At 40.2% G+C, this 16,937-nt stretch overlaps 1 protein-coding gene across 1 annotated transcript in view; it reads right to left on the minus strand.

Moving 5' to 3' along the window:
- ULK4 (unc-51 like kinase 4) overlaps window positions 1-16,937 on the minus strand; it is a 467,406-nt gene that overhangs the window by 223,248 nt on the left and 227,221 nt on the right. The window contains exon 31 of the mRNA XM_075062527.1: window positions 5,095-5,143. Coding sequence (XP_074918628.1) covers window positions 5,095-5,143 — 49 coding nt within the window. The remainder of the gene's footprint in view (window positions 1-5,094; window positions 5,144-16,937) is intronic.

The raw sequence follows: 16,937 nt of genomic DNA on the forward strand, positions 1-16,937 counted from the left end.
CTCACGCCCACAAAAGTTGTCCAGTGCCCAAAGACTCTCTCTGCTTACTGCACCCAAATGGTGAAGGTAAAGGAAGGAGAGGCTCCAACCACAGAGGAGCAGTTGCCAACCTGGTAGGCCTTGCAAAAGTGCTCTGGCAAGGGCTGCACCAAAGCATTCCTAGCCCCCATCTTAGTGTGAAGACAGGTCCATGCTGGCCCCCCACTAATTCTCTGGAGGCTGAGAAGTCAGTACACACCAAGGCCATAGAAGAGGCAGCTGGCTACAGAAGAGCCATGACAACATCACCTCAAACATGGGGAAGACTGGTGCCACAGTCCAGGCAGTTTTCCCCCTGCCATCCTATTTTGGGAATAAACCATTCCTACAGAGCAGAAAATTCCATATCCTGATGGATGGACATAGAGAAGGAGTGGAAAGTTTGGGGCAAGCTACTCCTGAGAATGGGCAATCTTGGGAATACTATAGGAAAAATTATTAATAATTATTATTGGAGCCAAAATTCTAGCAGCTGAGCAGTCCATTCATCCGTGTGGACAAACCCATTAGTCCCAGACACAGGGAGATACAAGCAGAAGTAAATGGCGTAGTAAAGTACCAAACACTGATTTGCTAAGTCAAACTTTTGTAGTACAATGTATTTCAAACTCTGCAAAGCAAAGTTGCAGATTCTGACTCTGGAACTTTATTGATTTAGCAAAAAAGTCAACACTCAAACCACACAACAGGAAAAAAGGTCTTGTGCTGAAAACTGGGACACTGCTCAGGGTGCAAACAAACTCTCTCTCTTCTTTTGTTCTTCACATCAAAGTTACAGTTTCCTAGAGTAACATGGTTTAGGCTTGGAATGAGGAGACTGGGTTTCTATTTCCAATTATCTCACTGGCTCTCTATGTCACACTATACAAGTCAGTTAACAACTCTAGATGTCAATTTACCCATCTGTAAAATGGGTAAAATAATATCTACCTTTCAGGAAATGGTGAGACCTACTGAATGTTTATATAGAATTTTGAGATCTTTAGATGAAAGGCAATATGTAAATTATTATTGTTATGCTCTTATCTGTTGCCAAACAACTAAGAATCAATTATCCAACCTCATCTCCTTTCCCACTCAGACTGACCTGTCCTGTGTGTCTTCACGCGCACACAACAAAACAAAACAGTTTAAAAGTCTTAGAATCTTTCTTGCTCTTCCATAACTGACAGGTAATTTTCCAAGGTCAGCTAGGGAGAACTGTTTATTACAAGCATAAGTTTCTTCCTTTCACATCAAAAAGAGGTCAGAGAGAACAATAGCTATCATAAATTGCTCCCTCAGTCTGTCCTCCCAGCTAAATAAAGATCAAGTTTACTACAATTGCATGCAAGTCTCAAAATCTTCTCTGGTTGACTAGATTTGGTCTGATAGGGAAGTAAATGCTCCACTTTAAAAGTCTAGGGAATTTCTGAGCCTAGTCCACTGGAAGAGGGGGAAGGAGGATTGCCATATATGGGTATAACTCAAGTAACTCTTAATACCAAATGGCAAGGGAGTGCAGAGGGATTACAGGGATCTCTTGGGTCTGCAAAGAATGTCATGTGAAGTCTCAAATGAAAGCCAGTGTCACACTGGTCATCTATATTATTGTGGAATCTCTCTCTCTCTCATACACACAAAATATGTTTTTAAAGCCTGTATCAAGGAACTGGTCACCAGCAAGGAGGATGAGGGCAGGGGAGATAGATCTCTATCCGGGGGTATACATCAAAGTTTTGCTCCACTATGGAAGGCTAAGATGACATCCTGGCAACTTTCACTGGAGATGTAAAACGACAGCGATTTTGCTTCCTGAAAAAAGGGCCTCAACCATCCCTGGTTGAAAGTGCTTAGAAAGTATTTTATGATTTCATTTTATATTAACTGTTCACTTCCAATATCCTTATTCAAGAAATAGTGAGTCTATTCTTTAACAATAAATATTTTTACTGTGAAAACATGAATAAGTTTAAGTGCTGTGATGTTAAGCATAACAATGGTCCTGAGTTAAGTCTTACAAGCTGACGTTTACAGTTCCTTTCGGAACAGCAGTCCTGGTAATTCTGTGAATGTTCAGGGAATAAGGGGCTGGACACCACAGGGGATACCCAGAGAATTTGGGTATTAGCATGTGCCTGTCACATCTGAACAGACACAGCAAGGCCTGCAGAGGCCTGGAAGATCGTGCTTATGCTGCCAGAAGCTGTTTTCAGGGAGCTGATCTACAGCAGGCACAGACAAGACTGATTCACACTAAGGGCAGGTAGTGGTGAGGTGCCTCACAACCATGGGTACCTTCAGAGAGTGTTCCAATGGAAACTCGGGCAACTACAAAACCTCTCTTAGGAAAACAGCATGCTGAAAAAGGAAAATTTTCCCCTTAATTTCCACACCCAAGCAGTGTAAGATATCTATGACATTTTCACGGGCCAACAGCCATACAGACAATTTTCAGCTAGTTAAGGTTCTCTTTATTTTCTAGAAACTATTTTGAGACCATATTTGATCAACTTGTGAAATGAAAACTAAATTACTGACTGACTCCAATTTCTCCCATTTCTACACAATGGACCTCAGATATCAAAGGTTACTGTTTCAAATAAAGGTTATCTTTTGAAACAAAAGAATCAAAAATCTTTTCTCCTAAATCTGAAACAGATTTCTACAATTAACTCTACTGAGATTGTAGCTAGGGATCTTTTATATACCGTATGTCCTTCTAAAAATGTATTTTGTTGGCAATCAGCAAAATGCCAGAGTTTTGAGAGTTAAACTTCAAGTGTCAGTCTGTTGTGCGCCTTCCTATGAAACATCTGATTCATGTATTTTACCGTGACTTTCTTCAGTTACTATTTATCAGTAGGACTTACACCAGGTCAGTACTAACCATGTTGTGTAATCTTTGTTTTTATTGTTTATATCTGCCACAAGAACTGCTCCTCAAAGATTTATATATATATGAATGTATATAAAACATCACGACAGCAATATTCTGAATGCTACTGGAAAAATCTGTCTTCAATGAACAGTTTTTGGGTTTTTTTTTTTTTTTAAATAAAGAAGAGTTTATCTGGGTTATTTCGTATTAAAGTGATTTATAATAATAGGCAGTGAAATAAATCACAGCAATGAAAAAGAGAAGATGAAAATACTTAAACCTAAGCAGGAGAAAATCAAAGCTGATTCAGAACCACATTAATGAACAACTTCTACCTTGAGTAAGATTAAATTTCAAGGAAGTTACCATAATAGTTCAGTGGATTGAGCATTGGCCTGCTAAACCCAGGGTTGTGAGCTCAATCCTTGAGGGGGCCACTTAGGGATCTGGGGTAAAATCAGTACTTGGTCCTGCCAGTGAAGGCAGGGAGCTGGACTCGATGACCTTTTGGGGTCCCTTCCAGTTCTATGAGATAGGTATATCTCTAATTATTATTATAATAAAGAAGTATGCAATAGGCTTGATCTCCATAAATCACACATATTTTTGTATTCATCAAAAGCACACTAACACAACATAACATTTCCCTAGTATGAGTTTGTGAATATAACACAAGTAAAAGGGGAATGAGAGAGAGCTGGGAATGATCAATGATATACTGATATGGTATCAATATTTTAACAAGCAGTTCCAAATTCACTCTCTTTAGCCTGTGAGGAACCTTACATTTATGACTGCACAGTGTGTGTATGTAGGGAGGGAAGGAAAATGTGGAGTCTGCCTATGTTTTCTTTGGAAATGTTTTGAAGCTACCTTTCACTGGTACAATCTGAGCCATCTTAAAAGGCCAACCATTTGTTCTTAGGAGCATTATTACAAACCTGATCTAGCAGAGACGTTCTATTAGTATTGAAGAGGGGACTGAATTGTATTAGAAACAAGGAAATCAACACAACATTCCCCTCTCAGATGGGCGTGCAGAAGTTTAAGGAGGTGCTGCTGGAAGCCATCGCCATTGCACCAGTGAAGCTGGTGACAATTAAGTGAAGAATACCAATCTTTAAGTATATTAGCCTCTGAGCATGGGATTAACAAGTGAAATTTCTTCCATTATTGGGATAATTGCCGCTTCCTCTGAAGAGTCTGGTAGTGACCACTTGCCTGACCACTACTGTGATCTCATTAATAGTCACAGTTCCTGTGTTCCTCTTAGCCCCTGTGTAGTTTCCAATTGCACCACTGGAAGAACTACAGCAGATGAATTGTCACTTACATAAAATTTCAGACAAGAGAAAAATGGACCTTTGAACAATTTCTGCAACATATAAGATGTAAACATACTTATCATATGAAATACACAAGCCTTTTCATCTCTTTTTATATTGTACTCTTTTTTTTTTTTTTTAACTGTGTTTGATTTCCCGCATATCCATCTTGCAATACCTCAAGCAGTAACACAATACCCAGCTGCAAGTGCATGTCTGTGGATTGTTTTAGAAATAGTCCTTCTATACGCCAGTAACATGAGCTATCTACAAGTGTTTTATGATCTTTTATACAAGAAAAACTATATTTGGGGGATGCAAATTAATATTCTCAATTTAACCTGTGATTACCCAAAATATGCTCCTGGACTTTTAGTACCAAAAGAAGAGGAGCTAAAGGCAGGTATCTGGAGTTGTCAGGAATAGCATTATCAGCATAAACATAGTATGTGAAGGCAGTTTTCTGAAACTATACAATGAAACCAAACTGATGCTGTCTAGTAGTAATGGAGATTATTTCTTTGCTGATGGATAACAAGTATGCAATAAGTACTCATTAAAACTCAAAGCTGACTAGGATCTGAAGAAGGGAATTCCTTTGCTCATGAAAGGAAATCTTTGCTATGGTAAATAACTGATGACATTACATATATAAGTCTGTATGTTAAGTATATGCTAGAGTTTTCTACGCTGCTAGATATCATGAAGCTGAACAACCTGAGGAGACTCATACAACTCATATATATAAAGGCATGCGTATATAAGTGACCCATTTATGAACAGAATTTAACCATTTTTTAATTGCAGTCATTGTATGCTACACAAATTTGCTTAAAGCTGTTTAAAATTAAATATAAAATGTGTTCTTACCAAAATAACTTGGAAGAATACTGGAACAAGATTACTTTCTTCAACAAGGCTGTAAAAAATAATTAAAACACATTTTTATGTATATTAATGATCTGTTACTTAAGACAATGAACTTACACAGGGAGCAGTGCAGCACAAGTCTTTGATGCTAAAATCTGTGACCTAGAACCTCATTCTTTGACTAACTTTTCATAAAGATGAATTCCACTCCAGTTATTAAAAATAGAAACAGCAATGTAATTCTTCAGTGGAAATTACTCCTTGGTCTGGCCTTACTGATGTGAGGCAAATGAGTGGAACAATAAGAAAATTAATATTTGTAAAATGGCAGAAATTAATTAAAACTCAGAAACACATTATCAAACAGGCAATGTAGATGGTAAAATAATTCGAACTAATAGACCACAAAGCATACAGTGAATTTATAAGCACACAGTGAATTTTGTATGTATGCCCAATTAACTATCTTCTCTACTCTAAAATAATAATGTCCAATGAATTTGCAGCATTTTTTTTTTTAAAAGTGTTGGAAACTGATCAGCCAGCATATTCTAAATATTTTCTCCATAAAAATGAGATACAGATCGTATATTAGAAGAGGGGAATATTCAGAAAAAGGACAACAGCAACAACAATTAAAATGTATACAGCATTTTTCATCCTACAACTGCAAAGTGTTTATGTGTATTAATAAATTAACCTTCACAACATCCTTGTGAAATAACCATGGGTTCAATTTGCTTCCTTTTAAGTTAACTCTCATTGATTTGAGTGGCAACACGAACTGGTCCCTTATTTCCAAATGGCTAAAATCTGATTTGCTTTAAAAGTGTTCTACTCTGTTTTAATAATTTAATCTTAATAGCTTACCTCATACAAAAATCAAACTAAGTTAAAAGAATGTTAAGACCACACAGTCAAACACTAAGAAGTTAAAAAATGCCAATATTAAGATTGCTTTTACCAACCTTAATTTGACCCCCTTGTATCTCTACACCATGTGATCAAACAGTTAAAACTATATCATACTATTTTTTCCACAGGGTCCCTGCCTCATTCAGTGCACAGGATGGATAGTGCTCACTGGTTGGGAAGCTATTCGCTATTTAATTTTATCCACATCACTCAGTGTGCTACACCATGGCTTAGTTACCACACACCATCCAAACCAAGCCACTGAATAAAGAATTATTCATTTTCTCATGGGCTTTCACTTGGGTGCTTTCATCATTTATGTTTGTGAAGCACTAAGAGACAATGTCTATCTTCCCAACATCCCCATGAGATTAGGTGGTGTTGTTATCCCCATTGTACAGATGAGGAGCTGAAGCACTGAGAGATCAAGGCCAAAACTGTCCAAAGCGTCCACTAATTTTGGTTGCCGAACTGGAGATGCCTAAAATCTACTTTTTCAGAGTATTTGGTATAGTAATATGCAGACAAGCCACTAACAAGGGGTGAGACACAGACTTTGCTAGAGGATTTCATAGCTACTATTTGCTAGACCATAGAGTAATGATGACACACTGAAATCCTGAGGTCAATTCTAGATTTTGGAATGGAATTTACTCTATTAGTGTAAACTTTTCAGTCCTTGTCCTCCACCAACCTAACCCTTTTTAACCAGTACTCATGTTCCACCAGCCTGTCCTTTTCAGTCCCTGCTCCCCCACAATCTGACTCTGTCCCTTTCAACATCTACCCATACCCAACCTGCTCTACCCAGCTCCGCACCTTTACGTTTCAGGGAGGCTGCTCTTCCTTCTCTTCTATGCTATCTAGATGCCAGCAGGGGGAACACAGATCATAGGAGATACCAGTTCTTATGCCCAGTAGCACAATAGCAGGAAGAAACAGCAATTATCCAAAGTTCAGCTCGGCTCCTGCAGCCCTTGGACTGAGCAAGCTCTGTGCAGATGGCATTTTCTGCAAATTTATCTGCCAGCCTCTAGCAGACCTCTACTGAGCAAGTGCAAACTGCAATTTTCAAAGCAATATAACTTGGCCAAATGTGAGTGGATTTTCATGGGCCGAATAGAATACACCAGTTACTCTACCAAATTTTAAGTCCCTACTTTAAAGCAAGGTAGTGTTAGACCTTCTCAGTGAAATGGGTGTAAGAACATGGGAAATACACTGTTTTTTTCCAGACTCATCTTCAAAAACAGTGGAACCATTTTGCTGAAACTTTCACTCAAACAATACAGTCTGAGGCAGACAGACAGCATAGAAAGGAAACAGACAACCTTTACTATAGGTTTTGCTGTCAGTTAATACCCATAATTAACAAAGAAACAATTTATTAAAAGAAAATAACCCACCCTCTAGTTTTTGCGTAGCAAAGAAAAAATCAGGACTTGAAACAGAACCATGTTAACATGTGCTCTATTAGAAACAGAGGGAAACAACATTTGCTAAGTAGGAAAGAGAAATAACAGTAAAGAAAATTTTCTTTTTCATGTGCCCAGAGAATACCACTAAAAAAGTACTGTGTTAGTTGTTTTTATGGCGCTGTTTAGTACAAAATGATTCTGTTATTTAAAAAAATAAACTCAGGGAATTTATTGCTTGCGAATGGTGCTACACCAGTGGTTCTCAACCTATTTACCACTGTGGGATGCATATGTGACCCACAATGTGGTATGTGGGCCGCATCCAATACTACCTTTCTGGCCCTGAGAATGTCACATGGGCCGCAGTTCTGTGCTGACTGGTCCACAAGCGGCCCGTGGGCCACAGGTTGAGAACCACTATGCTAGACTGATGATGTGAGAAAAAACATACCACCTTTTATTCACAAACCTGCTGTGGAGAGAGGGGTAAGAGTACCATTTGCTCACTGTAAGAGGTTACTTACTTGTGACTGGAGGTTCTTCAAGATGTGCAGTCCCTATCTGTATTCCTTTGATTCATGGTTTTGTCCCAGGTGATAAACGGCGGGGTGGACCAATGGCGTCTCCAGTTCTTTCTCCACCATGAATCAACAGATCCACAGCAGAGGGGAAGGAGGCTGGGAAATAGAATACAGATAGGGACCACACATCTTGAAGACTCTCCAGTTACAAGTAAGTAACCTCTTTTTCTTTGAGTGATGGTCTCTTTTGTATACCACTGAGGGTGACTAACAAGCAATACTTCCGTGGGAGGAGGGTGAGAGGATGAAGATAGAAGGGTTAATGGACCTGCACCAAAGGAGGCATCCGCTGCCAAGTCCTGCACCAAGGCATAATGCATAGCAAAGGTGTGCCTCATGCCACTCTATTTATATCCCAGAGTGGTGTGTTGTAGAGGGAGACCAGGATTGAAACCTGGGCTCTTGTGGAATGAGCCTGAACCCCAATGGGTGGCAGCATGCCAGATACTTGGTAGCAGAGTGCAATGTACCCTGAAATCCACTTGGAGATTCTCTTTGTTGAGACTGCCTTTCACTCCGTCAGCTATTGCAACAAACAGTCTGGGGGATTTTCTGATTGGCCTTTTCCTCTGCATGTAACGTATACCGAGGGAGTGGAGTAGTCATTCCTCTTCTGAGGCATGTGGCTTCAGGAAGAAAACAGGTCAGTGAATGGATTGATTAACGTGGAACTGGGAGATGACCTTTGACAGAAATTTGGGATACAAGCGCACGGAGACTTTATCTGTATGGAAAGTTGAAAAAGGAGAGTCTGCCATCATGGCCGCAAGTTCACTGACCCTTCTTGGTGAAGTGATAACAAGGAAGGGGATTTTCATGGCATGAAGGGACATAGAGCACGATGACAGTGGTTTGAAGGGTGGTTAGTGCGGATAGAACAAGGTTGAGGTCAAACTGGGTAGCTCTGAGTTTTATGGGTTGGAAGGGTCTGATGAGACCTTTCCAAAATCTAGAAGTCAACAGGTGTGTAAAGACAGTGTCCTTCACCGGGAAGTGGAAGGTGCTAAGTGCCGCTAGGTGGACCTTGAGAGAGTTGAAGATAAGACTGGATGCTTTCAAAAACAGAAGATAGTCCAGGAGGAGGGGAATCTCCGCCATTTCTGGGGAAAGTCCCTTTTTATTGGGGCCAGCAGGCAAAATGTTTCCACTTGGCCCAGTAACAATGCCTAGTGGATTCTTTCTTGCTGCTAAATAGGATGTTTTGCACTTCTGATGAACATGCCCTTTCTACAGAAGATGCCCATCCAAATACCACATTCTGAGGTGAAACGCCTGTGGTTTGGGATGTCTGATCTTGCCGTTGTGCTGCATCAGTAGATCTGGGAAGGTAGAGATGGGAATGGGAGGACAGGCTGACATACGAAGGAGGTTGGGAAACCAGCACTGTCTGGGCCACCAATGGGTGATTAGGCTGATTGTCACTCAGTCTCATCTGATCTTGTGGAGTACCCATGGTAGGAGCAGGAGACAAGGGAAGACATAATTGAATTGGTCCAGCTAGGGGAGAATGAGGGCATCGCCCTGAGAGTGATGTCCCAGCCTCCCACTGGAACAATATGCATTGCATTTTCTGTTCACTTGGGATGCAAAGAGGTCTCTGATCAGAGTTCCGTATTTGTTGAAGTTGTCCTATAACACAGTGTTGTGGAGTTCCCACTCAAGATTGATCATACATTGCCTGCTGAGCAACTCCACAATTGCATTCTGTGCTGAATGCAGCATGTCTTGATGGGGAGGTATAATCTCCCTAGAGATAGAGATGGTCCAGAAAAGTGTGGAGATGCCGGGTCCCCCAGAATAAACATGTCCTGAGGTTCTGACGCTCTCCCCAGTCTACCAGCAGTTAAGGGCATCCACTCTGTACCCTGTACCAGCACCGGAGTGATGGGCTTCCCTGAAACAGAATGGTCTCTTGTTTTATGAGGCACTGATGATGTCAGTGTCGATGGTCTGTACCCAGCACCGGTGGATCTGCCTTCTTGTGAGGCCGTGCTGATGAGGCTTGACACATGTTCCCCCTCTCGTGGAAGGAGCATCCCCTTTCTTGGGCTTGCAGGAAGCCTTACTGCCATGCTTATTGTCACGGTTCCTCATCTCCTGACTAGGCCCCCAGTGTGTGGGGTCCATAATGGTGATACCACCGGTGTCGGACTCTGACTATATAACTGGATGTCTGGCTGATTCCTGGATGTCTTAGGCCAGTGTACAGGGGCGGTTTTCCCCAGCCTGGATCCAAACGAGAACTCATGGAGACTTCCACAAGGAGCTTCTGGAGATGGAGAACCTGATTTTCTCAGGTACGGCTGGGGAAGGACTGGCAGATACTGCATCTGGATGTGATGTGGCCCTCACAAGCAGTAGAGACAGCGCTGATGTTCATCCTTACTAAAGATACGTGGGTAGGAGGTACAAATTTTAGAGCCTGGGGTCTTTGGCACAGTCTAGTATCCATGAATGGGAACAGGGGAGGAGGGGGTTACAAAGTAAAAATTAGCCCCCAAACTATCTATTCTACTCTAAAACTACAAAAAACTATTTAAAACAATAAAAACAGTGAAATTCTGTAAAAACTAACTATATACAACTTTACTCGTTAAAGTGCACCACATGCAAGCAGACCCTGATTGTTCTGACCCGGACCATGCAGCAGTAAGAAGGAACTGGAGACAGTCGGTCTGCCCCATCCTTTATCACCTCAGACAAAACAGAGACCAATGAGCGTGGACCAATAGACACTACTTTTAAATCCTCTGGCTCCAGATACATGGTGCACATATGCAAAGCCTTTGTGGAATACAATAGGGACCCTCACTCGAAGAACCACCATCACTGGCCTCTCTTCTTCGTTTATTAAAAATGGTAACAATTTTTAAGGATGTTTTTGATGATTAAGAACACAATTACGTACTCATTTCATATAGGCCACTTAGCTGTCATCTCAAGATTGATTTGAATTGGTGACAGAGAATTGCAAGCCTCCTTATTTCAAACTTGTAAGCCATCCAAAACCTGAGCATACACCTTAGCTATTATGTTCTCTCTGAACTATAAAAACACAGAGTAATAATTAAACTTAAATGAACCTTTCTCCCCACACTTACAAGTCTGCCATTATTTGCAATTAACTTATTTTCTATTAATCACCTGATTTTCTGCATACCTGCAGTGCTTCTGGTAACCAACATATAAATTGTAGGTCTTGGATGACAGAGCTAGGTACCCATGGGAGAGAAACACACAATTGCAGAGAGCAGTGAGGAAGTATTTATCCTTAAAAGGTTTCAGATAAATTCCCACAACCTAACTGTAACTTAAAAAAACCTGATCTTGTTATGTTGTTATAAAGTACCATTTCACTGGACAGTTTTCAAGCCCTGTATCAGCATGATTATCTTAGGCAACATAACTCAAAAATGAATTTGACCAAGCACACTACACTGAAGTATAGTATAATTCCATGTGAAATAAATATTATAGATTTTTGGCTACAATAAATTCTCTCCTAAGGGTTCAGTTTCATAGCTGAACCTCTGAACATTTCGTAACACCATGCACCGCTGTGTAGTGAAGTTAAATTCTGGTTAATAAGCAATTTGTTGTACAATGATGTACTTCTAGCTAATTTTCACATTCAGTAAAAATATCTGAAGACAACTTTACTGTGAAGAAGAGCAGGGAATAAACTGGAGCACACTTTTCAATTGAATAGCCATGTTTGTGTTCAGAAAAAAAAAGCATTATAGAGAGGTCAGGCAAATACATTGAGAAAGCAAGTTCTGCTCTCCTACTCCATGTAACATTTATTTCTTTCCCCTCGGCCCTCAACTGAAACTTAGTATTGATTACTTTTTTCCCCTCATGTCCCTTAGAATACACATATGATTTTAGAATTTGCAGAGCTGACATGTATATAGACATAGATGGAGCACACCTGCTAATCAACGCAAAACTTGGGATACAAAGTGCCATGGTAGTTGCGCAGACACACATGAAAATAATTCATGTGCACTGACACTCAAACGTAGTCAATTTTCCTTCCACATACACATATGTAAAAACATATACAAACAATACAACATATTCTATATAAAACATACAATGCTAAAAAGGAATAAAATTTATAAAAAGGAATATGAATATTTCAGAGTTAAAGAAGAAAACTCAATTTAGGGACAAATTCTCGTCCCTGTGAAGTCAATGGTAAGACCCAATCCCTGGAGGTGCTCTACTAGATCCTTTACACAGGTTACAGCAACATGAAGACTGAACTTATCTGATCCAGCTTCCAATGGCCACAAGAGGCTGTTACAGCAGTTGGACATCACTAGGTCATAGGTGATGACCATGCCTCCCAGGCCAGCAGCTGGGAAAAAGAAAAACTGGGGGTAGTTCTACGCCACCCAAGCATCTCTCTGTGTATGAGAGAAACTCCAAGGCCCAGTCTGCCAGGTTAACAGCACTTTTGTAAAGGTGTGGAATTCCACAAAGTGGCTGGAGCACGGACTAGGATCAGGAATACAACATTATCACTTTCTTATTTAAAATAAAAATTTTGATTAGACTGGATGCTTATGTGGCAAGGAGTTAATTATGAAGCACACTCTGTGGCCCTGGAATACAAGGGACCCTGATTATTACAAAGCTACATAAATTACCTATATATTCTGTTCATGTACAGCAAAGTACAGCTAAGATAAAATTGATCATTCTTAGATTTTAAAGGTCATCTGCAAACCTTTAAAATGCAAGTGTGGAATAGCTGTAGGCTTTAAAGAAAACTTTGCATGCAAGATTAAAGGCATGAAGTCAAGTCATATTGTGTATTAAGACATTCCTGTGACAAAGTTTAAAACTGAATAACAATGACTGGATGGGTGGGTGGGTGTGAGAGAGAGAGAGATGTTACCATGTTCTCTGTTGCTGGCTATCATTTAGAGAGAATTCTGGGTTTTTACACAGGAAAAGCCTTAAAAATTGAAGAGGAAGAGAGGAATTTGATTTTAATTAATCTGTTGAACTCACTTCATAAATGGTTGCATCTTCAAATAAGTTATCAGAAAGCAAAATACAGACAAAATACTTTTATTATATTAATCAGTTATACATATTCCATATTGTTTGGAAAATATACAGATGCTTTATATATTTAGGATTATCTTTTATTTGTTCATAAATTACATTGTGTATATAGTATTTTATCTGTGCCCATATTTAAAGAACCAACTTGCACTCAGAACTTCTAATTGATAATGTGATATTATAAAGGCATGTAGTCATACCTTACTGATATTAATAAATACCACCTTATCACTGAATCATTATGACTTTTCATAACATTCATAGGATGACCTGGGACTTGTGTTTTGATTTAAAATAATGGGCAGAAGAATTTATTTTTAAGACATTCTAGTTTGCTTTGTGGCCAAAAGGAAACCCAGGGGGTAGAATTTAACACAAGGCAGTTTTTTGTTTTGTTTTTTTAAACACACTGCTTACATAAATCACTAGACCAGAGAACCAAAACCAGCAATTTTAAATTTAAGTCTGTAGAAGTCAAACACTTCATGGGACCAAGAGCCTAAGCCCCTTTTGAAAAGCGGGGAGGGAAAGCTCAGTGGTTTGAGCACTCAGCTGCTAAACCCAATGTTGTGAGATCAATCCTGGGGGCCATTTAGGGAACTGGGGTAAAAATCTGTCTGGGGATTGGTCCTGCTTTGAGCAGGGGGCTGGACTAGATGACCTTCTGAGGTCCCTTCCAACCCTGATATTCTATGGAAATACTTCTTAGAAATATTATCTTCATAATGGTAGGCTATTGTGCCTACTATGGTTATAATGGAAGTAGTAATGCTTTTGTATTTATGAATGGATGCAATTTCACTCTCCAACTAAATGTTTGTTTAACCTGAAACATTCTGCTACTGTAATTTCCTTTTGCATGTCAGAGTTACAAATTATTATGATTAAAGAACTATACATAAGAAAACATTTTCTTTCCCTGCCCCAACATCTTTGGTTTCAGTTTCCAGTTTTTGTATGTCTTAATATGGCATACTAATTTGGGGCATATCATAAATTGTGAGCATCATTAAAAAAAGGAATTGAAGGAAAAACAACAACTTGGTATCTACAAGCCTGATCATGAAAGGTGTTCAACCTTCACAGTTCCCAATGAAATACAAAACTTGTGGCAAGATCCATGATTTGGAGTTTAGCCTTCTGTTCAGGCTAGTAAAAATGCACTGTCTTGGGGTTGGAATAATATACCAATCTAGGAAGGGGTGTGTGCAGGAAATTAAATTTGACTGCTTTTGGAGGGGCACATTAAATACATACTGCTAGAAGTTGCAGCACAGTACAGACACGTGTCCTTGAAGCTGCAACCACTAGTGGACATGATGGCTCTAGACCAGAAGGATCTGTCCCCAGTCTCTTCCCAGGGAGAAGGGAGGGCACTCCCTGCTTCTCTGAGTGCAAATAGACCCCAAGACCCACTTAGCTGCTCTTAGCCCCTCCACCATTCTTGAGTTCCCCCTCCCTCAGGATCCTTGCCTCAGGGACTGTTCTCCCTTAGCTGCTTCTCTCACACTCACTGCTCCCTCCCTCAGGGAACAGCCCTATGCCCTCTTCTCTCCCTTTCCTATACTCCCCGCACCACCACTGGGGACTCTGTGTTTCTCCCTCCCACCATGACTGACTTGTTCCTTTCCTGCCCCACCCCTAGAGGCCTGGGAACACGGACAGCATAACCAGTTGTAGCCCTCCAAAAACTTTACTTGCTGTCCAGTGCCACGTGTGTGGAGCCAGGCTGTCATACGCATTTGTTACTCCAGCTGGGGTGGCTGTCCTAGGTAGTAGAACGCTACTATTGGATACGAGGATTGTCACTCTGTATCATCATTGCTGCTGAACTGGTGGAAGCAGATGGCAGTGGAGGGGTGGGTGAGCTAGAGCAGTGTGGGAAACTGACCACAGGTAAGAGCTCTGCTTTGGGCTTGGGCATGCTCCAGGAGCAGACTTCCAGTACGAAACTCGGGGGGAGAGGCAGGTGCCCCCCATCCTTCCTAAATGGTGCCCCTGAAGGGGAGGAGGAGGAGGAGGAGCAGCTCAACTGGCAGCCAGCTGCCCTGCTGCTTCCTCCCTCGCCAGGCTACGGGAGGCATGGAGATTTGGTTGAGGGGGAGGGGAGAAGACTGTCTGCTTACCCCCCTTGTGCATGCCCCGGAACCTAGAGAAAAAGATAATTTGCTGAAATCAATGGAAATGACAGGTGCTTAGCACTTCAGTATCATACCCTATGTTGGAAGAGCAGAACAGCAAAGCAACACCAGCACTCTATTTTTCTAAATCAGTTTGGTTACCAAACATCGTACTTTTTTACATGCACCCTATCTGAACACTGGGCTAACCTCTACCAATGTAAACTGCAGATTTCTTGACTACACTTGGGGTTTGCTCTGGTGAAGCTACATTGTTGGCTACCCATTGATTAATAGAAGTGTGACAAATCCCCACTCTAGACAAAGGGATGAGTTTTCCAAAGCACTGAGGTGACTCAGAAATCTAAATGCTATTGACTTGCAATGAGACAAACTCCCAAGGGCCTAAGCCCCTTTTGAAAAAGGACTTTAGGCACGGTTGAAAATTTCACCTACTGTCTAAGAATGCATTTTGTGGCTGCCAAAGAGCAGACACATATATTTTTTAGTAAATCCTAAAGACTCGTGATAAGTACGTACAATTTTGTTTTCTGGATACACCCACTATGAGTAAAGAAAAACAACACTTGTTGGTACTGTTATAACTGATGAAGTCACAGGCTCTTATTTAAAATAAAGGATTCGCTGTGTTTTCATGTCTCATTATACAGCATAAATATCCCCCTCTGGAGGGGCAGCAATGCAATACCCAATAAATGTCTTCTAGTAAAATCAGAGTTCAATATATAAAAGCGAACTTGGCTTGGAGACCTGAGAAACAATTTAGGAATTCATGCTTAATATATCAGATTGCATTGCAGTCAGTTCCTAGTTATCCTGTACTTCTGTTCTGGGGCACTGATTGGAAGAACAGGTAAGCAAATGCTTTTATAGACAAATCTAAAAATGAATGAAAGCAGGACCACAAAATGAATGTATAGTTTAAATGCTAGAATTCTAAACGATAGATGTTAACAACACTAAGAAGTAACAATAATAGTAAGAGGCCAATATGGCTGCATCACAAGCTCTTTAATTACTTGAAAATCAAAAAGGAATCCTACAAAAATTGGAAACATGGACAAACTGCTAAGGAGGAGTATAAAAGAACAGCACAAGCATGAAGTTACAAGATCAGACAGTCTAAAGCACAAAAACAGTTATACCTAGCAATGGATAATAAAGGCAGTAAGAAGGGAGTCTAATAAATACATTAGGAGCAAGGAAAAACATTCAGAGAATGCCACTATTTAGCAAAAAAGGAGACCTAATAATGTATGACATCAAAAAGGGTGAGGTGTTTAATGCCTATTTTGCTTCATTCTTCACTAAAAAGGTTAACTGTGACCATATGATTAAACACAATTAATAGTAACGTCAAGGAACACTAACTTGTCTTCCTATTCAGGCTTAAGAATACTTGATAAATAAGATGTATTCAAATTGATGGCAAATGATTAAATTAATCCTAAAATACTTAAGCTGAACCAATCTGCAGAACTATTAGCTATTACCTCCCAGAATACCTGGAGGACGGGTAAGGTCCCAGAGGACTGGAAAAGGGTAAACATAATACTAACTTCACAAAGGGGAGGAAAGAGGATCCAGAAAATTATATACCACTCAATCTAATTTTGATATCTGGAAAGATACTGGAACAAATTATTAAAATATATTTTTAAGCACCTAGACATAAAGTAATAGCCAACACGGATTTATCAAAAAAAAAA

This window comes from Chelonoidis abingdonii, chromosome 2 (genome assembly GCF_003597395.2).
Source record: "Chelonoidis abingdonii isolate Lonesome George chromosome 2, CheloAbing_2.0, whole genome shotgun sequence".
Lineage (NCBI taxonomy): Eukaryota > Metazoa > Chordata > Testudines > Testudinidae > Chelonoidis > Chelonoidis abingdonii.